Below are 23564 nucleotides of genomic sequence, written 5' to 3'. Positions count from 1 at the left end.
ATGAACAGAGGCATCTAAATCCTCTCCGATTTCTCTCCCACATTTTCCTCTGAGCTGGCATCAGGAGTTTGCTAGATCTGAAGGGATTTCCACGCACCAGGTCTGACTAGAGAGCCTCCGCTATTTAACTGGGTCAATCTAGAAGAAAACAACACAGCCCTGGATTCTAGCCTGGATTTAATGACTTGTTCACATGTCTGTCTCCTTCACTAGATTTTAAGGACAATACTGAGTCTCATTCCAAGTAATGGAAGCATTTCATCAACACGTGTTAAACTGAACAAACACACCTGGCTCTGCCCTGGTGTGCCCTAGACAAGCTCTGCATGTCTCCAAGCCTTCTTCGTTTTTCAAACGGGAGTGACAATGCTTATCCCAGGGACCTAGTGTGGCTGTCCCTTCATCTGCCATGAGGACCAAGTACGAATATGCATGCACGAGCAGTATCAATAGTTTCTAGTCCCATATAAATGCACGGAATTAATTTGATCACTTAAGAAACACTGACTTGCAGGTGACCTTGGATTGGGCACGTCACCTATTTAGGAAACTTCCTCTACAGTATGTTTCTGTCAATACTTCGACACACTAGACCCCCAATAAGTACGTTCTGCCTGGCTGATCTGACTGGCTGACAAGCCCTCACCAGACCAGACAAGGAACATTGTCCCCGAGACCGTAGGAGACTGCCAGGTATTGGCAGTCTGGGTAAAGAAATCAGACAAGGTAAAAAGAACAAGAAGAGCAGAGTCACTTCAAGACATCCTTGTGTTCTTCCTGTCGACCGTGCACCAACTTCAACCAGGGTCCAGGACAGGCAGCATGGCTCGCACTCAGCAGCAATCGGCATTGCATAACCTCAGACTCTTAGAATCCCTTAGGCACCTGTCATTTCTCTCGTCTAAGGTGGGTGGCTGCCCACGTTACGGGGTCTGCCGGCTTGTGGACACTCCCTGAGCAGCCCCCATGTGCGGTCCCCATCCCCTCACCGTGACTCCCCTGCAGACAGGGCACTGTGGCCTGGAGACCCCGCTACAGTATGACGCGCTTCCCGTGAGACCCCCACACCGGGTCTCCGTACAACCCACCGGCACGTGGGCCAGATGAGCTCGTCAGCTCTCCTTCTGCAGGGCCACGAACCGAGCGACAGGGAATTCTGCTGGGGTGGGGAGGCCGGGAGAGCAGAGAGCCGTGGGCCCCTCTAGGCAGAGGAGACCACCTGAGATGGCGAAAACAAGCGTCACTCTAACAAGGTGTTCCAGCACTGACCCGGGTCTCCCCTTCAGTTTCTCGACACGTACTGCTAGGATTGTATTCACTGACCCCCTCCCACGATGGTGAACTCTGGCTAAGTTCCAGGTGCTCTGCGTGGCACTCATCTGCTCACAAAGATAACCACGAAGACCCCTCAGTCCCCTGGCTGGGGCTGTTGTCAGGGTCCCCTGCGACAGTGTGGGAAGTGCTCTACCGGCAGGGCGAGCCAAGAGTTGCAGGGTGCATGGAGAAAATCAACAATAAGCTGAGCCTCAGAGTTCTGCCAGGCCCGGGAGGGTATAGAAGGCAGAGAAACAGCTTTGTGAAGACCCGGGAGAGAGCAGTTCAGGGTAACCATGGGCAGTGGTGAGCGGCACAGCCGTCCCTGGCTGTGGGGAGAGGGAGGCTGTGAAGGGGACTGCAGACAGGGGTCAGGGGCCTCGCCTGCCATGCAAGGAACGTGGACTGTGGTCTCTGGGCAGTGGGTGGGAGGCAGGAGAAGGGCAGCCTGTTTGCTGTGGACAGGGCACAGGGACACTGGTGTTCTAAGGCCAGTTTGCACCAGGCTGCAAGAGTGATTGCTAAAATTATCATGATTTTTGCAAGAAAGTTAATTTTTACATTGGTAGTTTCAAACCAGAGTGGGTAGGTTCGCACCACAAACATCAGCAAATGTCACAATTAAGGTGTTTTTCTTTCCCTCCAGAGTGGTTGTTAAACATTTACCAGCATGCACCGGGCATGCATGTGTGTGTATGTGTGTGCACACACATGTGTAGAGCTGTTAAACAGCAGGCCGAAAAGGCACAGCAGGCAGATCTGCGTGAGATCTTGGCACACTCACCAGCCTGAGGTTCTTCATGGCTTGCGGAAACATGCCTTGATGGAGCTGCAGTTTGCCGACTTTCATGACTTGCACGCCTCTCACGGGATGGCTTCCCGGGAAAAAGATCCTGGAAGAAACCAAAGGGCAAAAGGCGTCAGCAGTGTCACCTTGCAGTCGGCATTTCGTCAGGAGACCACGAAAGGGGAGCAAACACTGGCCGTAACTGCCAGTGAGCTACTGAGAGGAAATCAGCCTTGGATCCGGGAGAAGACAAGTAACACAGCACTGGTCGCCGGCTCCCCAGGATGCCTTTTGCGTTAGGGGAAAAAATGACAGGACTGGAATGTTTCTCTAACAAACACTAGAGAAACAAAACTCTGGACCTCTGCATTTGTATCTGGGAGGAGTAGGGAGACCAGGTGCTTAAAACTATCCATGAAGCTCCACCACTAGCACAGCGAATAGAAGACGACCTCTCAACATGTATTTGTTGGATAAATGAAAGTTTTTGCAATCCCCCAAGTAGATACTACCATGTCCCCCTTTTAACTGAAAAGTCCTTTGATTGAATCTCAGTTATAGAGCTCTTCATGGTCCACCTTGCTTATCCACACTTGCATATTTATTTGATCATCTCACTGGATTATAATACTTTTCTTTTGAGACAGGTTCTTGCTCTGTCACCCAGCCTGGAGTGCAGTGGCACAATCCCAGCTCACTGTAACCTCGAATTCCTGGGCTCAAGAGATCCTCCCACCTCAGCCTCCTGAGTAGCTAGGACTACAGGTGTGCACCACCACGCTCAGCTAATTTTAAATTTTTTTGTGTGTGTAGACAGGGTCTCACTATGTTGCCCAGGCGAGTCTCAGGCCCCTGGGCTCACTCACACCTTGGCCTCCCAAAGTGCTGGGTATGATGCTGTTTATTTGGGCATCCTGTCTGTTCCCTGTGATGTCCTGAATTGTAGGAGGAACTCAGTGTATACTTGATCCCTTTCACGTGTAACAGAAGAGAATAGGGTATTGCAGGGGGCCAAAGAAAGAGGGCTCAGGGCTACGTCTCAGACCCCATGAAGAGCTATAGATTACGTCAGTTCAAGTCAACAAAACTTACTATACTGGAGTCAACAAAATGTGTGCCGTTTGGCCTCTTCTGCAACCCCCTTTCCCCCGCCACCATTCTTAGAGAACACTAAGCTCTTGCTGTATAGGCAGGATTGCATCAGGGGCTGAGGGAAATACCTCTCTCTCTTTCTCTCTCTGTGTGTATAAATTATATAAACACTACACACACAGCCTGGCGCAGTGGCTCATGCCTGTAATCCTAGCACTCTGGGAGGCCGAGGTGAAAGGATTGCTTGAGCTCAGGAGTTTGAGACTAGTCTTAGCACCCTGTCTCTACTAAAAATAGAAAAAATTAGCCAGGCGTGGTGGCATGCACCTGTAGTCCCAGCTACTTGGGAGGCTGAGGCAGAAGGATTGCTGGAGCCCAGGAGTTTGAGGTTGCAGTGAGCTATGATGACGCCATGGCACTCTAGCCCCAGTGACAGAGTGAGATTCTGCTTCAAAAACACCCCCTCGGCCGGGCGCGGTGGCTCACACCTGTAATCCTAGCACTCTGGGAGGCCGAGGTGGGCGGATCGTTTGAGCTCAGGAGTTCGAGACCAGCCTGAGCAAGAGCGAGACCCCATCTCTACTAAAAATAGAAAGAAATTATATGGACAGCTAAAAATATATATAGAAAAAATTAGCCGGGCATGGTGGTGCATGCCTGTAGTCCCAGCTACTCGGGAGGCTGAGACAGGAGGATCGCTTGAGCTCAGGAGTTTGAGGTTGCTGTGAGCTAGGCTGACGCCACGGCACTCACTCTAGCCTGGGCAACAGAGTGAGACTCTGTCTCAAAAAAAAAAAAAAAAAAAAAAAAAAACACCCCCTCAACTATATACACATGGAGTTTATATGAACTTCTCTCAAGGCCCAATAATCCCATTAGACCTAAGATAAACATTTACGTAACAGTTAAAACAATATTTCAGGATGGAGCATTAGTTATGCCCAAATCAGGCGCACCTTATTATAAAGCTGGATGTTCAGTTCCAGGCTGTTGAATTGAACTGAGAAAACAATACAGGGGTTACGAAGACACAGACGTGACTGGCGGTTGGTTGGACAGGGGAAGGCTTCCTGGAGGAGGGGAAGTGGCCTCACACCGGCTGCCAAGAACACAGGGAGCACTGGCTGGCGAGCGGAAGGGGTGTGATCCGCACCTTCAGAGCACACGAGCAAGCGCCTGCTCCACATTCTGCTTCCCCACAGACGGAGTCGCCTGCCCGCAGGGGTGAACGGGACAATCCCAGGAGCCATCATGTATGTAGGGTTTGCCACGTGCCAGGCGCGGTTCTAACTGCTTGTCATTTACTAACCCACGGAACGCCCGGCTAAGCTCCACCGTGTAACAGAGGTGAGGGAGAGTCACCCAGAACGACGGGATGTCCTCCGACAAGCGTGCACACATCTGCGAACCCTCCCCTCTCCCCGCAGCTCAACGCTCCCCCCATGAAATGGGATCTAGAAACTTCATTCATGCTTTCAAAAAAGGGGGAGAGCAGTAGCTGGGAGGAGAGGATGGAAATCAGTAGAAGGTTGGCCACGCCTCTTACAAAGAGCCGAAAAGGGGAGGGGGAAGGGGCAAAACAAAGAAGTCACCTGGGTCCCGGATTTCTCTCCACCTCTCGAGTGCGCCAGGAGCTCAATCGCTCCACCTCCCACCCCTCACAGGACACACATCATTATCTACTTGTGCAGAAAAGATTTGCAGGTCCCCAGACAAAAGCCCAAAATGCAGGACGCCATTATCGGCAGGTAATTGCCCCGGCCGCGTCCCTTGAAAAGCACACCTGGAGTCGGGATTTTATTTTATTGCCACGAATGGGGTGTAATTAAATTTAAAGGCCAAAAAGTAATTTTATACTAATCATCACTGCACTAAGCCGATGTCTGTCGTGTACGCAGAAGGAAAGGAAATCTTCAGTTCTATGGTGGCAGAGAAAGTGCGTAATTATGCTGTGACAGGTACCTGCCCCGGTCGGTTAAAGATATTAAAAAACCAAGTCGAGTTGGAGGAGGAGAAGATGCCGAGGAAGGGGACATCCATGTAAATGTTTACAGCGCAGTGTCACCACCCCGGCAGGGCGCTGACCCTGAGCCCAGCGTGTTTCCTCACCGACACGCGGAATCACCATCATGATCACCTGCTGGAACAGCACCCAGAGACAACCGGGACACTCACTGCTGCCGAGAGAAGTTCTCCACCAAGGGCTCAGGCTTCCATCAACCTTACTGCGTGGGACGTGAGGAGGAGAGAACAGGGCCTCAGAGTCGTCTCTCATCCCAGGACTGTCTGAACCCAAGCCCGGGCCGAGCCTGCCCTGCAGACGGAGTCCGGGGCGCCCGAGTGCCACCAGGACCCAAACGGGACTTTGAGCGGGAAGGCGCACCTATGGGACGCCAGGTTCCGGGCCCCGGCGTTTGAGGGATCTGGAGAAGTCCACCACGAGTCCTTGGTTAGCATCAAGTTGCAGAAATGAGGCGAATTACACCACGATACGGAGAGGACAGTGACAGCCACCAGACCGTGGCACAGATGACGGATGCTCTAGAAGCAGCTCAGAGCACAGTGGGTGTAAGAAAAAACGCCGGCTGGGAAGGGGGCCGGGACGGCGGACTGGGAGCAGCCTGCACACGCTGCTCTCCTGGAGAGGATGGAAAACCGCAAGGAGACGCCCACCTATGCACGGTCCCTATTGGAGAGATGAGTGCAGATCACCAGAGAACCTACGGGAAACACTTGCAGGAAAGGAGATGGGGACAGGGAGTCCCGCTTGCCAAGACTGGAAGACACCTGGGGGAGACGCCTGCACGTGGGGAAGGATACAGGAAAGAGCCCGAGGGCACCACACTCCCCACCGGACACTGAGACTCGAGCTGCGGAGAGGCCCCGCCCACCATTGCCACCACTGGATCCGCGCTGGCTAGGGAGCTGCTGGGGACAGCACAGCAAAGGGGCACTGCAGAGCTGCTCAGCGGGGACCCCCTGGTCTCTGTTCCCTGGTTGCCGCAGCCACCACCACTCTGAGCTCTCATGGCCAGAGCTCCTGGTCTATGCAGGGATTGGCTTTGCCGAAGCTGCCCCCAGATCACTCCTTGCTGGGCCAGGGAAGGAGAAGGAAGGGCAGATGGACTCACAGGCCCGTGACTGGGAGGCAGGTGTCCCCCACCCCCACCAGGGAACTCGAGCAGAGCTTGAGGTACCCTCCTACAGACCTGCGTGCCAACCGGCAGGCCATGCCCCGAGATCCTGCATCCGACAGGAGCAACAAGCACCCTGGCCCTGGGCACCACATGGAGATCCACGCTCCCGTGGACACCGGCCACCAGCGGTGGGCCACACTCCCACATGCCCGGGGCAGGCCACACCCTCTGGTCTTGTGCACTGGCCCGCAGGCCATGCCCCCGTGACCCTGAACACCAACCAGCAGAACAAGCTCCCTGACGCCTGCGGTCACCACCTAGATAGCCTGGCCAAACAGCCACTCCCCCTGCAGTGGGGAGACCCACACAGAGCAATCTCCTGCCACATCCACCTGTGAGGAGAGGGACTCATCAGTCCCCTGCCAAGCTTCCAACACTGGCCGAGGGACCCACCCACCGCTCCACGTGGAGACCCCCAGCACTGGCACGTGGAACGGCAGATATTGTCGTGGGCATCTTCAGAAACCACAAATTGTCCCAATGGTGGAAGCAAAACAATATAAAAGCATTTTTTAATTCTCTAATAAAGCAATTTCCACTTTATCCACGTATTACATTATAACCCCAGAGGCCCTCTAAGTCCTTTCACTCAACAACTAAGTTTTATTCCTCACATGGAAGGTTCTACTTGCACCATTTTTCTAATGCACCTTTTACGTGCTCCCTCCTCGGTGGTTCCAAAGGCTGATTTAGCAGGTGCTTCACACTCTCCCCTATTCCCACCTCTGGGCTGGTGATTCCTCCTCATGAGGATCCCTTGGCCACCCCTCCCCACCCCTGGAATTTTCTAGAACACCCTCCTCCCTCTCCCCTCCTCACCATTCAACCAACAAAAGAGCCTTTTAGGATGCAGATACTGCACTATTATATTTATTTCAATTTGTGGGAGTTTTGCCTTTTTTTTTTAAAGCAATAACTCTTGGAAAGATATGTGATGCTACAACTATTACCTAAAACCTTACCGTGACGACTAAGAAAGCTCTGTAAGAACACGTATTGAGGCGAGACTGGAGGGAGGCGGTGTGGGGGACGGGGTCAGGGGCAATGGCGGTGACAGAGCATTAAGAAGGGAAAGAGTCCACAGAAAGCCGGGCCGGGCACCACGGCAACAAAAACTGTGCTACCTAATAAATACAATACATACAAGCTCTTTCTACACCACAAACCAATTTTACAACCACTATTTCATTGATTACTAATTACAACGACGCAGTTTATTGTCCTGCCCACGCAGACGTAGGCCACCGGGTTCCAAGGGGCCATGGCATTTGCCCAAAGTGGCACAGCCAGTAAGCGGAAGAGCCGAGATGAGAACCCAGCACGTGCTTCCCGAACCTCTGCTCTTTCCTGTCCGTCTCCCCCCCTCACTGAACCTCACCCACCTAGCAGTTTTGCCCGAGATCAGCTCTGAGCGTGTTGTTCACTTCTCACGGCGCAACTAACAAATTTCCAATCAATTCATAGCCCCTGATACGCTCTGAGACCACCGAGTACAAATCTGCCAGCAGCCTGGCATTACCGCACCGCCAGGCACCCAAAGGCAAAACCAGGTTCGTCACGTAAGTGAAAAAGTAAGTGCTGGAAAAATGTGAGACCCACGAACCTGCCAGCATGGTCGCTTCCCATAGAAAACCTGGAATCCAGCGTCCAAATGAATAGCAGAGCACTGTCGCTACCAGCTGGGATTCCATTTAAGACACCATTTGTGGCAAATAGGTATTACAGTCTTCCATTTTCTCTGCACAAAATCAAAGAAAATTGAGAAATGTGAGATCACGTTGTCTTCAGAACTCCTGTCATAGAGGAACGCGGCCCTCACGAGCTATTCTCCGAAGACATTACTGATGTTCTACCAGCTTGACGGAGTGATGTAATTTGCTAGCAGGAAAAAAGGCTGGCAAACAGAATTGTGCTCATTAGAGCAGTATCTTTAAAACGCCTCCTTCCATTTTCATTACTTTTCACAATCACACATCATGTCACAGGGCAGAACCACAGGCTGGCTATGCCCTGGATATTTCGGTATTTTTACAGTTGGAAGTAGATTTTTAACACTTGTGCAAATTATAGCTGTTTTTGTTAAAAGGGGCTCGTTGATGCTGCTGGGGAAAAGAACTCTGTTTCCCTGTCCCTGAAGGTCTCGGTGGCCGCTGGTTACAGGCAGCTATTGTTACTGTGGGCGTGTAAGTTCCTAGGGGGGCAATCCCGTCCACGATCAATTCACCAAGCCTATGCTGGGCTGGCTCCCATCCAAATGTTGAAGTAAGCATCATTTGCCTTCACCCCTTTGTCATCTCTCTTATTTCCTACAACTTTTCTCTTTCACTTGGGCCAAAAACTCACTAAGGGCCTTCTCAGTGGTATCTCACAAATGCTGCCTTCCCCAGACCACCTTTCCCTAAAAGTTTCATCTTCTTCCACCCTTCTAAGCTTCCTTTGGAAAGGTCTGACCTCACAAGGGTATTTAAAAAACAAACAAATAAAAGCCATCAGATGAAATTATAGTTATTACTGATTGGTAATTTCATAGATGCATTTGCATTTTGAAGGAGAAATTCATATTAACTCAAAAGAATTTTTAACGGATACCATTGGAAACAATGAAACTCTATGATGAATTTTCATCAGTGGGAAGGAAAAGTATTTTGGGGCCTAAGTGCTGCCCAAGGTTTGCAAAAACGAACCATGGACAGTTGAGGCTCGTGTGCGTGGACAGCCAAGCATGGTCCTGGCAGTCAACTGAGCAATGGGCTGGTCACACGCTCAGGCTCGCTACTGAAATGTCCATGCTATTGTTTAGTCCTGGGAGGCAGCTGCAAGATGCCCAGAAGGGCTTGAAACCACCTGACCAGGCTCCTGCCTCAGTGGACAGGGGAGGACGAGGGTGTCTAGGGCACGCTTTAGGCATTCCTTCCACTTTCCAAGCTCTGAGTGTCTGCAGAGAGTCACGCTACAAGCTCTGTAATCTGCACGCCTCTATGTCCACTAAGTGCTCACATGACTGGGGAAGGCTCCGATATTCCTGGTTCACGCCTATTAGATTAAAGGGGTTGGGGAGCTTTGCTTCCCATTATTGCAATGAATCCCATAGTTTAGAATTAGAATGAACCAGAGATCACCCACTTCCACCCTATCAACTTAACCAGAGTGCTTGCGGATGATCCCACTTAAAGAAATGTGAGTCCGACAAGGTGCTCAGCGTTTGGCTGGAGGGAGGTGGGGAAGTCACCGGAGAAGTCGTCGAAGTTCAAAGACAACGAAGCCCTCCCAGGGTTCTGCGCTGGCTCTGCTCGTTCATCTCAGCGGCTGCTGCCGTCCAGTACCATAAGGATGACAAAATATGCTCCCCTAAGTTCTACGACATTGTTAGAAATAATATTCTCCGGTAAAGGCTCGAGTTGCCTCATGCCCCTTGCTGCGTCTCTGGTTAGAAGGCATCTTCCATCAAAGGCTCATTTACCCATTTTTCAGGGTTGGCAGACACGGTGCAGCACGAATGTGGCCACATGTGGGTGGGAACGAAACGGTTGCAGCAACTTTCTCCCCACTGCCAAGGCTGCCGCTGGCTTCCTGGCTCTTCCCAGTCTCCCCCCTGTCACTGTGTCGTGTCTGCCACCCCGAGGTTCTCGTCTCACTCTGCCCCTTAGATGCACACACTGCAGGCGCTCTTTCCTCAAAACAGGCCCCTCGTGGCATCCGTGAGATGAATCTCTCAATCCCTGCCCCTCCCTGTGCCATCCACACCTGTGACACTGCCCTCCCCTCCATGTAGCTGTCTTCTGCAGTGACTTCTCACATAGCTTAGGATGACGTGCAAGCCCATAGCCACGGCCCACAGCCCCACGTGACCTGGTTCATGTCTTCCTCTCTCTTTAATTGCATAGAATGTCACCTCCACAAATGCCTCTTTTGCCCTAACATCTACATTGTTTGATAATGACATTGTTAGCCCAGATTTCTTCTGGTTAATGTCTTAGTACACCTATATCCATCCAATTTTTTTTTTTTTGAGACAGAGTCTCGCTCTGTTGGTCAGCCTAGCTCACAGCAACCTTCAACTCCTGGGCTTAAGCAATCCTACTGTCTCAGCCTCCCAAGTAGCTGGGACTATAGGCATGTGCCACCATGCCCGGCTAATTTTTTCTATATATATTTTTAGTTGGCCAGATAATTTCTTTCTATTTTTAGTAGAGACGAGGTCTCTCTCTTGCTCAGGCTGGTCTTGAACTCCTGAGTTCAAAGGACCCACCCACCTTGGTATCCCAGAGTGCTAGGGTTACAGTGTGAGCCACCTCGCCCAGCCGTGTGCATGCATACAGTTTATATATGGAGCGTGTTTATCTTGATGGTGGATTTCACTGGTTCTCTTTCTTGAGGCTGTATTTCCTCGTGTGTTCTGGAATTTAGGTGTATAAGCTCATTTTCAGCAGGAAGTTCTCTCTCATCTGTCTTTGTCTCTACGTGTACCTCATCCCCGCATGTGCCTAAGCCTTCAGCGTGAACAGAATCTCAAATGGTGGCTCAAAGATCCCAGCTGCAGTAACAGGGATATCACAAACCCGGCCACTGAGCCAGCAGGAGGTTCAGGCCCCGGTCAGGGTCAGGACCCTGTGTCTGGGATCCTCTTCCTCCACAGACACACAAGCGTCATATAAACCATCATTCTAGGCATGGAGCAGCAGTGACTTTTATTAGCCTCCCAGCCTAAGTGAGGCTGTCTGTTCTCATTTATAAACAGCCCTGACTGTGAACAGCGAGCCTGACTCCACTTCCCACTTCGTAAAGTGCATATTGAACATATATTTTGCCTGCTTTACCCCAGGGCCAGGCAGCCAGCGGCCTCAGCTCCACCCTTGCTTTGCATTTTTCTTCTTTTTCTGATCCAGAGACCTGTATCCTGCTTTGAGCCTGGCTAGATCTTTTCAATTTCCTGCTGTTATATTATATCTCGGTGGCTTGAAGCATGATGTAGCAATGCCATCTCACCAGGAAGTCCCCTGACTTCTATAATCTCATCTCATGCCATTAGCCCATGTGTCCCAGTCACCTCCTTTAGCATCTCTTCAGTTCTCTGACCAATCGAGACGTCTGCCCCGCCAGGACCAGACGCAAGCCTGGGAAGAAGGAGGCACTGAACTGTTCCACCCTCTCCCCGAACACCACTCTCAGCCTCTACACTCCCGTCTGAGTATCATCTTGTCAGAACGTCCTTCTCTGACCGCCCTATCTTAGCAGCCCCACCTCCCAAGTGTTTATTATTCTATCCAGCTAATGTTCTTCAAAACCAAGGTGAAAACAGCCACAAGATCCCCCAAACAGCAGCTACAGGCCATACTTCTATCTTTTTGACAAAACCCTCCTACACAGGTAACACTGGCAAAACTGTCATCGACAAATATAAAGGTCAAGTATACATATAGGTATGGCCCGATGACAAAGCAAGCATACTTCTTGGGTTGGGAAGCCTGATTCTCTTTTCAGGACTTAGATGGTGGAATTGTCTGGAACTTACAACATTATGTCCAATAGTCAAAGATTCTGTTGTTTCAATATTTTCTCAAAAAGAAAATATAATACAAACCTTATTAGTTAGGACCAAATAGGACGATGAAACACCCACATTAATGGCAATTTGAAATTCTGGATTCTTTTAGCAAAATGGAGATTGATTTCTTGCAAATCTGTATAATAACACAAAGTAATGGCTTACAGGGCATTGCCGAACAGAGATTCTGCTGGGACCTATACGAAATTGTCTAGGATTAACTGTGTTTATTTGGGATAGCATGCTGCAAATTATAAAGGCAGCAGGAATGGGTTAGCATTTCCCCTATAATCTCCTATAAACTCATATTTTCTTAGGAAACATTTTTCCCTCGACAGACACTGGAGATGTGAACATGAGCCCAAGCTCTCTCTAAATTACCATAAATTCAAAATCAGTGAGGCCAGATCAATGCAATTTGATATGCACGAAACTCTTGCATATGCTGATGCGAGTGTGGAAGAGAGCGCGGGGTGGTCACACTCCACAGCCACAGCCACAGCCACAGCATCTGCACTTGGCCCTTTTGCCGCAGCCAGATCACTGCTCCGTCCCATTGTTTTCAAGTACGCGGCGACTATCTGTGGAAGTGGCGAGTCTCATCGTTTCCTTCCTTCTCTTTCTCATTCTCCCTACAGAAGGCATCACTACTGCGGTTAGTCTGCCAAACATAAAAGGCCACGATTTAAGGTGCAAAGCACCTAAGAAAAAACAACGACTCTGCAAGGAGGGACAGGAGGAGACATACTGGCACCAGCTCGTGCACTCGAGAGTCAGGTGATGGAAGGAATCGCTTCTTTGGTAGCGTAAGAGAAAGGTTTCCAAAACAGTTGCTATAAGGAACTTTCTACTCAAGTGCAAATTGCAGGATACAGAACATGAGGGGGTTTGGCGTATGTCTTGCTCTGAATAGGGCTTTACACTTCATGTCAGTACAGGAAATGGCCAACTCCAAAGAGATTTTGGGGCCCAGTGCAAATGCCCCCCCCCATTGGCAGTTTTCAGAACCATGCCAGGGTTCCAGAAAAAAGCTGCATCAGCCGGGTGTCCTCCTGCCCGCCTTATGCCGCAGCACCAGAATTTGCACCAGCCGTGCGAGAAGCTGGCATTCCTTGCAGCCACCCCAAGGTGGCATCTGCACTTAATAACAAAAACTCTGATAAAACTGCCAGGGAGCAGTTGGCCTAAGGTGTGTGCCACCTTGCCAGTCTCATTCTGGGCCGTTCATTCGGCCTGCCCTTCCTTCCTCACCCCTGCCCTTCCTTCCTCACCCCTGTCCCTCATCACACTGGCCCTTGTGCAGTTCTTGAGTGTGGCGTTTAAGCTCTCAGACTGGTGCATCTCCCCTTCCCAGCTCTTGACACCTTTCATAACGACATGTTATATTTCGGTAATTTTGTCATTTCCGTCTCTCACACTAGAGTGTGAGCTGCCTAATGACAAGGTTTGTATATGCTGCATTTTTTTTTTTTTTTTTGTTTTTTTTTTTTTACAATAAAACATCTACTAGTGCTTGGCACACGGGAGGCACTTAATAGATATTTACACATTTATGATGTTACTGAATGCATGGTGATGAGGATGCGACCCAGACAGCCCAGGCAGAAGAGCAAGGGCCCATCACGGAGATGTGTGTGTGTGTGTGTGTGTGTGTGTGTGTGTAGCCATTACCTGCTCTAGATCAAAATGGTTAAGAAAAAAGACATCTATGGATAACAACTGACGAAAACTTTGTTCTTAGACACTGCTTTATATAAATGCATAAGAAAATAGGGTTTTTTTCCCCCAATTATTAATAAGAGCCCCCAAATAAGCAGTGGACATGCCAGCACCACCCACGGGAGAATGAGAGACACCCAGGGGCAGGTCCCAGGAACCGGGGAAGGACCGAGGCTGGCTGAGAGAGGCCCTTCTCCAGGCCACCGTGGCTAGAGATTAACAGCATCTTCCCAATGCAGAAGAAACAGAAACCAATAGCAGGGCAAATTTGTGGTTAGCTGTACATAGTCGTGTAGAATGAAAGCTATGTAGTTTTCATTACAGAGTGTGGGGTGTAGTGATTCCCAACAAACTCTTTGTTCATCACATGAAATCCCGAGTTGAAGAAGCCCCCTAGATAGTATTACGCAGGGCTGCCAGAACTGACTGGGTCTTACTGGGCTTTTAAAGTCAAGTTTCTGGTGGACAGACCAAATAAACAGCCCCGCTTGGAGAATTCGATCTTAAAGAAGTTTATTTTTGTCTGAGTGTGCTACATAGTATACTAGGACCAATTACAAATGTTTAAAATAGCTAAACTGTTAAAAATGTGTTTGATGCTTTTATATGTAAAAGCATTCTCAAAAACAATAATAATGTCAACAGAGTATCAGATTTGACAGGGCGGATTACTAAGTGCTTGAAAGAGTGTTCCCAGAAGATGTTGATTAACGTATCCCTCTGGCTCGGAGGGCGCTGGAATGAGGCCATCCTTGGCCTGGATTTATTCAACATTTTTAGCCATGATTTGGATGGAGATGTTTAAGACATGTTTATCAAACATGTAGCTGCTACAAAGCTCAGAGGAAGGGATAACAGCGCCATAACCTTGGCTGTGTTACTGAATCCACTGGACTCTCCAATTCCTCATCTATAAAATGGGATAGTGATTCCTATCTCATGGGGCCATTGTGAAGAACTAATAAGCAAAAGGTATATAAAGTGAACCAGTAAAGTTACTGATCTTCTTTTATACAAAGAGTAACACAATGAGGACTTTTATAAAAAGAAATTTCAAGTTTGAAAAATGAGCTAAAACTAACAATTATTGTATCAAGATAAAAGGGGAATCCTGCATTTAGCTTCAAAAAAATAACTCTAGATAAGGATCCATTTTTGGCACATGGAAAAAAAAAAAAAAACTCAAACGAATAGCAAACCAAACCAAACCACCAAAACTAAAACCAAATTTTGAATAATATCACCAAAGCATGTTCTTCCAAAATACAATGTCAGCTGCACACTCCTGATTAAGGTTTTGCTATACCAGTCAATCCTATTGATTAACACCTTAACTACCATGTGAGTTGTATTTAACTCAAGCTGGTTTTGAGCCCGGGGGCCTTGTGAAGCATCTGTAACTCACACATCTCTACCTTGGGAGTCGCGTGAACTATTTTTCAAGTTGTATATAACTCATGCACAGAAAACAATAAAGAATAACAAATTTTTCATTAAATTAGAAAGGATCGTTTTGTTTTCAACGTTTTTACTCTACTTTTGTAATAAAACACCACGGCCCCAAGGAATAATTTTTTTTTTTCTGGTGCAGCAGTCAGTGTGTTAAAAGAACATTGTGTGTTTTACAATCTTAGTACAAAGATTTCTGGTGAACTGACTTAAGGAATGTATAAACGTTGTTGTAAATGCATTCCACTGTGTTCTATTTTATAATCATTTATTTAAAATAATTTGAGTTACTATCAGAGTAAACCTGCACATAAGCAAAAATATTACTGAAGACCCACAGAACGGGGGATTGGACTTGGCAGTATTCCTGAGGTGGAGTTCTAGAAGTTGCCGTCAGCCACAGCTCAGCGGGAGCCATCTGCTACGAGGCCACCGAAGTCCCCAACCAGCACTAGCTGTAGACTCCGAGGGCCAGACGCTGACCTCCCCTTTTCCCCAAATCACAAGGTGTCTCTCTCCTTCCTTTACTACAAATTACGAAAACAGCTACTTGATATTAAGATCACAACCAATTTTATTTTTATTTCACTTAATCTCTTGGCAAAATGATTATTTTCTTTTCCCGATGTTATTTTGTATCACATACCTCCCAAAAGCTTTGCTGCACTAGACATGGAACCAACCATGCTCCAGACACCCCAGGTCGGCGGCTTCGGGCTGTAGCCTTGGGCCTGGCTCTGGGCTCTGAAGGTTTCTGGCTATGAAGGTTGTTCCAGTTTCCAATGTCCTGTCATGGGGCCTGCGGGTGACCTGAAATTCTGTGATGTATTTTAAAACAGCAAAAGTCAAGCTATGAAGAGGGTGGGAATGAACCCGACTGTCCTCTCTGGAAGGCCACACTGGTCCCCGAGACGAGGGAATAAGGGGAAGAAGACAGAGCCAGGAACTGGGCGGCTTGGGTCTCATGCTGAGCTCTGATCTTGGGCAGATTTCTTAACCCGCTAAGACTTCACACTCTTCATCTATAAAGCAAGGGGCTGCAGTGAGATCGTAGTAAAGTCTCCTCTAGCTCTGAAGTTCTGTAACTTGCTAACTGCCTTGGCAACAGGCAGACTGGCTTTTGGGGAATTTGTGGCCACCACCTGCCTCCCAAAAGTGCCAGAAATGAGTTAAAAAGCGTGAATGTTCAAGACTCACAGGGTTGGCAGAGCAGCTCTACAGCTTCTAAAAACGTCTCCTAGCTTTGCTCATTATCTGATTCACACAACCTAGTTTAATGGTGAAATTCCGGAAAGGCATGCTGGACCCTCTGTGACAATAAATGTGGTCCTCTTGGGCACGGGATTCAGTTATGGATGACTTGCCTATGCTCAAGCACTCCGTCATTTGCCTCCAGCTGTTTATACATTACACCGAGGCACAGGAGAGGCGCTAGGAACAAACCATCAACAATAAAACAAAACAAAAATACCAATTTATGCAAGGCTCTCTAGACACAGACACTGCTGCTGAGAAACAGCACTCCAAACCTGGTATTTTAGGTTGAACCATACGAACTTGCCCATTTCGTAGGTCAAAAGTGGTCGACTATCAACAGTTTCATGTGGATAAATATTCACAAACACCCCTGATGGCCGAGTGAAGAGGTGTCTAGGGGGTATTCCTCTGAGTGCGGTGACAGGAGAAAGAAGACGGATGACAATCCAAATGGCCAGGTGAAGGCCAAATGGTTCTTACATAACCAAAGCGCTAGAATTAGGTGAGGATTCTTAAGGGAAACAATAAATTCATTAGTTCTAGAGTTAACAAACGCTTGAAAGAAAATGACAAACTCACACAAACCCATTAGCTTAAAAATGTACCTGATTTTAAAGCCAAGAAAAGGGGAGACAGGGAGATGGAGAGAGACAATGTTCTGCTGTGTCCTTCGAGCCCTGGATCTAGCTATGCCTGAAACCGGCCCTCCCTGGGCCTGTCAGTTACAGGAGCCAATGTATTTCTTATTAAATCACAAACTCATGCACACGTACAATCACACCCATGGCTATGGTCTGAATGTTCCCCCAAATTCATGTGTTAAAACTTGATCTCCACGTGATGGTATTAAGAAGCGGGCCTCTTGGGGAGTGATTAAGTCATGAGGGTGCTGCCTTCGAGAATGGATTAGTGTCTAAAATCTAGGACTTCCCGGCCTCCAGAACTGAGAGACCAAGATTTCTGTTTGTAAATGACCCAGTCTGCGGTATTTCGTTGTGGCAGCGCCGACAGACTCTGACACCCATGACGTACACAAACGCTTACGGTGCTGGGCCAACCCGTCTCAGCACGTTACACTGCATCACAAGACGCAGGACCATTTCTTATCAAAAATTCAAAAAAGCTTAGCCTTCTAGTCCGACTGACAAATGCATGGGGTCAAGGCCCAGGTAGCTGAAAACCTGCAGAGACGAATTGCTTATCTAAGACTCCAGGTAAAAGAAAAAAAGAGCATGCTTCCTGTCAAAACAGAAGGAAAAAAGGAGAAGTTCTTCACATCTATAAATTCAACGAATATGTTACTGTCTAATGCAGAGAAGGGAAGAATCAGGCAGTTTCATCATCAAATCTTGAGACTATGAGCAAGAAGCAGGTTTATCACGCTCTCGTCACAAGAAAGAAGCTGAGGTTAGGTGAACCGTGTGAACTGCACAAGCCAAGGGTTGAGATTGGATTAAGACGATCAAATTGCTAGTAGATTAACAATTATTAGAATACTGCCATTGTATTCTAATAGTAAAAGCATTAGACTAGTACTCAGTGTTTCAAATCAGTTTTGTTAAGCATTTGCTGATACGCAGTGCACAAAAGTAAGGGCCTTTTGCTCATCTGTGTCCTAAATCTTCCCGCCTAAATTTTGCTCTTTTAATTTATCTATTTTGGGCAAATAAAGCTCGATTTTAATTGACTGCCCAAATTTGTGGCATAGGCAAGGGATAAGTTGAAACCAAAAGCTATTTTGCTATTTACCATCTATTAGTCACCATTTGAAAAATCAATATTCAATGTTCACCCCATCCATGGCTCCAGGCAACCAAAAGAAAATTGTGCGCTGTCCCCATGGGGACTGGTGATACATTGTGCCATTACCCTGTGAGCTAATGCGAGATTCGGTATCTGCTGTCCCACCTGACAAATCTGCCTTCGGAATCCAGGCGTGGGCACGTTACTTGAGGAATCTGCACCTTTAACATAATTTATATTCCCAAGTCCCTCACTACTGCTCCAGTGTAGGCAGCACACGGCTTGGGAGGGAAGATTAAAGAAACCAGCGTGGTTCTCTTGCTTCCTACCCCATCATCTAATCAATTCTGCACAGTCCTTCTAGCCCATGGCTGTACACGACGTAGTGAGTGCTCACCATGTGCCAGGGAACGTGTTAGCTGCCGGGAAGACAGAGATGAGTAAGGGTCTTTGAAGTTGTTCAACTTCTTTGCTACTCATCATCGGGGAGATCAAAGGAAGAGAAAGAAGAGGAAGAATTCTAGTCCGGAGAGGTGTGAGAAAGCGTTCTAAAATTACTCCAAAGTGGGGATGCAGAATGAAAATCTACCAGGAAAAAAAGAAAAAAAAAGGAACACTGAAGCTGTACCCCGTAGATCAATAGTAAGAACAGTAACAGCTCATACTTGTTGAGTGTTTACTTTGTGTCATCCATCTTATTTAATCTTCATTACAACCTTGTGAGGTAGGTACTGTAACTAAACCCTTTTTAGAAAAGGATACACAGAGGCTCAGAGAATTTAAATCGTGTGTCTAAAACAATAGATCTCCAAGCAACGGAAGGAAGCATTCCAATGAGTCCAGCATCTACACCCTCACCTGCTATGGTATACACGTTACGTCAGCCCCAAACTTACTGCCAATCTGATACGTGGCATTTCTAAAGATGAACTTTTAAAATGGGTTTAAAAAGGGAGTAAAAAAAATTTAAGGCGTATCTTCCCAAAAGTTAGAAATGAACAGAGAAATGAATCAGGATTGAGGATGAGGCCTGAAGGTGACCTCTGTCCCCAGTTGGGAGAGGGAGGGGCGGCTCGCTGGGGAGCGGCGAGTCCTGCTCCAGGTGGGCTGCAGCAGGCAGCCCTCACCTCCACTCCTGGCCAAACTGACCAGGGTGTCTCCCTCCTTACATGGAGACCCTGGAGCTGACCAGGTCTCTACGAGGCCACTAGCTTCAGATCAGTAAAAAAGTCTCCTAAAAGTCAGGAAATTGTTTACTAGCATAGCTCTGCAACACAAACACATTTTTACCAACGAAGAATAAAAAAGGCAGGAGAGCAAGGAAAACTGGGAAAGAGAGAAAAAAATGCCAGAAAGGGTCCAACCAAGTCAGCCTCCCAACTTCTGGCCCAATGTCGGTACCTTGTTCACCAGTGACAACTTAGGGACGTACCCGAAATTGCACAAGGCTCCTCTCGGGAAGCCAGCCTGGCGGCAGCGAGACAATCACTGGCGCACATTAGCACGAGCGACCACAGCCAACTCAGATCCACACTCGTAAACGGCCTTTCATTCACAGACTGATAGTTATTTCCTGGTTTCTAAGAAACCACATAAAATTGCAATTCACCATTAATAACAAAACGATACTATACAATCCCCCCTTCCCTCTCGCAGACCCATCAGCGACTGCATCTGATCAAAGCTGAATTATTAACTGTCTATAGATGAATCCCGCAACTCTCAAGGGCCCAGAGTTTGTAATTTCCCTGGAAAAAAATAGACACAATCGACACCGTGAAAAATTTAATTGCACTTTAATTACCAGTTAAGCTGAATAACATGAGATATGGGTGCCTTCAATTTTTAATAGTCATTATGATTCCAAGAGAATTTTGAAGGGAAATAATTGAATCTCTTGGGAGTATTCTCTTCTTCCGCCACTGCCAAAATCAAAATGAGAACAGAAAAAAAAAACGTAAGGGGCGATTCAAATCCTTCCAGATCATAACCCAGGACGGCCCCCAGCAATAACAACTGGCCATTCCCAGCAGCTGCTCGGCACATTTTCGCGATATGCTAATAGAGAAGCGGGCTTCCTGCAGTTGAGTTCTGGTACATTAAACAGATAAAGACCATTGGCTGGGCTATTTCTTCTCTTTTTAAAAATCAGATCCAAAGATGCTGTACTTGTTTCTTTGTTACTCGGGCACCCATTAAGGGCATTTGACAAGCCCATACCCTGAAACACACACACACACACACACACACACACACTCATGCACACACAAATACACATACCCCGCCAACCTGCATCCATGGTGTTTCAAATATCATTTCAAAAGAGAGAAGTGAAGAAGGTAACACAATAACAAAAGTCTCCAACAACAATGGAAATTAGTAGGTCTTGCGAGGATTCCAAAGGATACAAGTTTAAACAACACTGTATCAGGGAACAAACTGATTCAAGAAGGAGCAACCCCCCTGAGAGCCGGCGCGGCTGCGGGCACGTGGAGCCCATGCGAACACACGTGTGTGTGTGTGTGTGTGTGTGTGTGTGTCTCCATTGAGACTGCAGTGCGTCTCAGCCTCTTCTTATACTGTCCCACCCCAGTACAGGACTTCTTCTATGGAAAGAAATTAGGCTGTGATTTTTTATTTTTTTTGAGACAGGGTCTTGCTCTAGCTCACAGCAACCTCTAACTCCTGAGCTCAAGCGACCCTCCTGCCTTAGCATCCCAAGTAGCTGGGACAAGCACGTGCCACCACGCCCTGTTGATTTTTCTATTCTTTGTAGAGATGGTGTCTAGCTATGCTGTTCAGCTGGTCTCGAGCTCCTGGCCTCGAGCAATCTTCCTGCCTCGGCCTCCCAAACTGCTAGGATTATGGGCGTGAGCCGCCACACTCGGCCCCAGGTTGTGATTTTAAAAAGTCAGGCTGGAGTCCAAAGGCCTTTTGTGAGGTCACCAAATAACTCAGGGATCTGTACTGCCTCTGGCTTCTGCTGCTTACTACCGTCAGATACACCACAACGCAGACCTTGTTGCTAGTGATCATTTGGTGAATGGATTATGACTTCATCCGTCTGGCAAATAAGAGAAGAAAAAATCGTGCAGAACCATCTGCCACGTTTCTCTTCTCCAACTGTGCGCCCACTTCCTTTCTCCAACCTTCTTTATCACACCAGCACCAGCACAGAGCTGTACCAGCTTCCGGGAAATTTCTGTGTGTCCCCCTCCCAGTAACGTCCACCCCAGCCACGAGGGTCCCAACCTACAGAGGAAGCAGCACGGGCCCTTTCCTCCTGAGCCCAAAAGGAGGAAGGAGTAGAGTTCTCCCAGCTCTGTGAGGCAATGTGGAGAGGTTCCCTTTTCTCAGGGTGCCTGGCGTTGAGGTCCTTGAAGGTGACAGCTAGTCCCACAGCCACAAAATACTCAAGATAGAGAGGAAAGAGGGAGCAACATCCAGAAACTCTCCTCAGATTACCAGGTAAAGATTGCGAGCCCACAGCAGTCAGGAAGAGAGACACAGACAACGTCCTGGGGTGGGCAAAACTGTGCCTGGCTAGGACAGCAAGCGGACGATGAAAAGAGGACCCGAGCCAGACCAGCACAGGGGCTGTTCCCGGAGCCACACCACTCAGGGGCTGCGGACTGGTAGCAGAAGCTCCGCTATATCCCTGACAACTTACTATTTGTACGTATTTGGAGTAAATTGTCTTCATTATAGATGATGAGTTGTCCAGTCCTCATCTTCACAAAGCCCCAAGAGACCCTATAGGTGGCTGAAATGGAAGGACCCAACCTACCACTGGAGTCAAGATTTTGGTCTCAGAGGGGACAAACCTAGGTAATCAACACCCTTTTTGCACTGTCCAGTTTCACCAAGCGTGACAGTTCTCCCTGCTGCCTGGGCAGAGGAGGCCTCGCCCGTCGTGACAGGGCTCCGGGAGTTTATCCCGGGACAGCGCGGCCTCGGAGCTAGAGCAGGCTGTCAAGCCACCACCACCTTCCTTGCTGTGTACCAAGCCGAGGCCTCTCCCCCAACAGGTGGGGGAGGGTGTCACAGAACAGGGAACTGAGAGCCTACAACCCATCCTGGGGCTCCTCAAGAGTGAGACAGGCTCACTGTAAAAAGCAATATGTGCCGCTAATCCCCTCCCTGGGGGACGACCACCCATGACTGTGGTGCCCAGGGGGTAGGGCATCCACTTCAGGGTCTCCCCCGATTCTTCCTTCCTCCATTTCTAAAAATCTAAGGGTCTCTGAACAGATGGCATCGGTACTGACCAGACTGTAACCTGGGAGCAGTCAAGAAGCCAGGCTATTACACCATCTCCCGGTCATTCATCGAAAGCTCCCGTCTCCACGGCAGCCACTCCTCCTGGGCTGGCGGGAGTGGGCGGGTCGGGGGGTGGGGCGGGGTGGGGGGTGACTCACGAACTGATGGTCCCTCCGAACTGCGCCACTGACCTGAACAGCAGTTTCAGATTTAATAGGGAGCTTGGAAAAGGGAAAGCTCAGAACAGTCTGCCTGTCTAGCCTGTGCAAGCCCTGGGACCAGCATCGACACGCTGCCATTTGGATGAGAGGACTGAGCTGGGAACTGTGCAGAAAGGACCAGTTTTCAAAGAATTCCTTAACGGCAAAGTGGAAGACGATGGCAGCGTGATGTTGCAAAGAGAAGAAGCTGCCAAAGCCGCGTGGCCTAGGAGTCCGAGGAAAGGCAGGTGTCACAATGTAGCTGCCCAAAAAAAAAAAAAAAATAGTTGTAGAAGATTCTTCAGTAGCTATTGAGGTTATCAGATACTCTGGCCCAAATCCCTAGTGCTCACTATCCTTCCAATATTATTTTCTCACCTCTCTTCAGGCTCAGCTGGTGCATCTTCCAAGTCAACTTGGCCTCTTGTCTCTGAAAGGAGAACTAGTCCCTGTTGGAATTCACAAGTGCAAGGCTGCATTTCAGCTGTCACATTCCGGCATGTCACTGATACCTACTCCTATGGCCTTTCCAGTCTCCTGGTGTGATGCAAATGAACACCGTGCAGCAGGTAAACGGGGCGCCAAAGTGCAAAGTCCAATCCTTATTTATAGATCAAACACCTGCCATCAATTTAAACAGTAGTTATCTAACTTGAAAGTTTAGTAAGATACTGAAGGGCCCCTTGAAGCAAGTAATTTTGAAGCAGCAGTTCACGTATACAGATGTGTTTAAAGCCTGCTTCAGAATGCTATAATTATCATCAAAAAGACAGATTCCATTAAATATCTGGTAAGCTTTTAGTATCTGTACTCTCAGACAGATTTGAAATGTTGAAAGTCTTGGGTTTCTCGACACTATATTTTTAATATTATTTCTTTAAAGGACTAGGGCTTAGGATCTTCAGAATATGGAAAAACATCTGACCAGAAATTTCTGGAACAGTTAATGATACAATGTGGCTGTCCCTGTCACTTTGCCTTTTCAACCACAGTTCTATTTC

General features: G+C 48.2%; 1 protein-coding gene across 3 annotated transcripts in view; it reads right to left on the bottom strand.

Annotated features, from left to right (window-relative positions):
* Positions 1–23564, bottom strand: part of SMYD3 (SET and MYND domain containing 3) — a 393664-nt gene that overhangs the window by 11931 nt on the left and 358169 nt on the right. For all 3 annotated transcript variants that reach the window (XM_069484635.1, XM_069484636.1, XM_069484637.1), the window contains one exon: positions 2099–2207. In XM_069484635.1, the coding sequence (XP_069340736.1) occupies positions 2099–2207 (109 nt within the window). The remainder of the gene's footprint in view (positions 1–2098; positions 2208–23564) is intronic.

This window comes from Eulemur rufifrons, chromosome 11 (assembly GCF_041146395.1).
Source record: "Eulemur rufifrons isolate Redbay chromosome 11, OSU_ERuf_1, whole genome shotgun sequence".
NCBI classification, from domain to species: Eukaryota; Metazoa; Chordata; class Mammalia; order Primates; family Lemuridae; genus Eulemur; species Eulemur rufifrons.
This window is presented reverse-complemented; position numbering and strand designations above follow the sequence as displayed.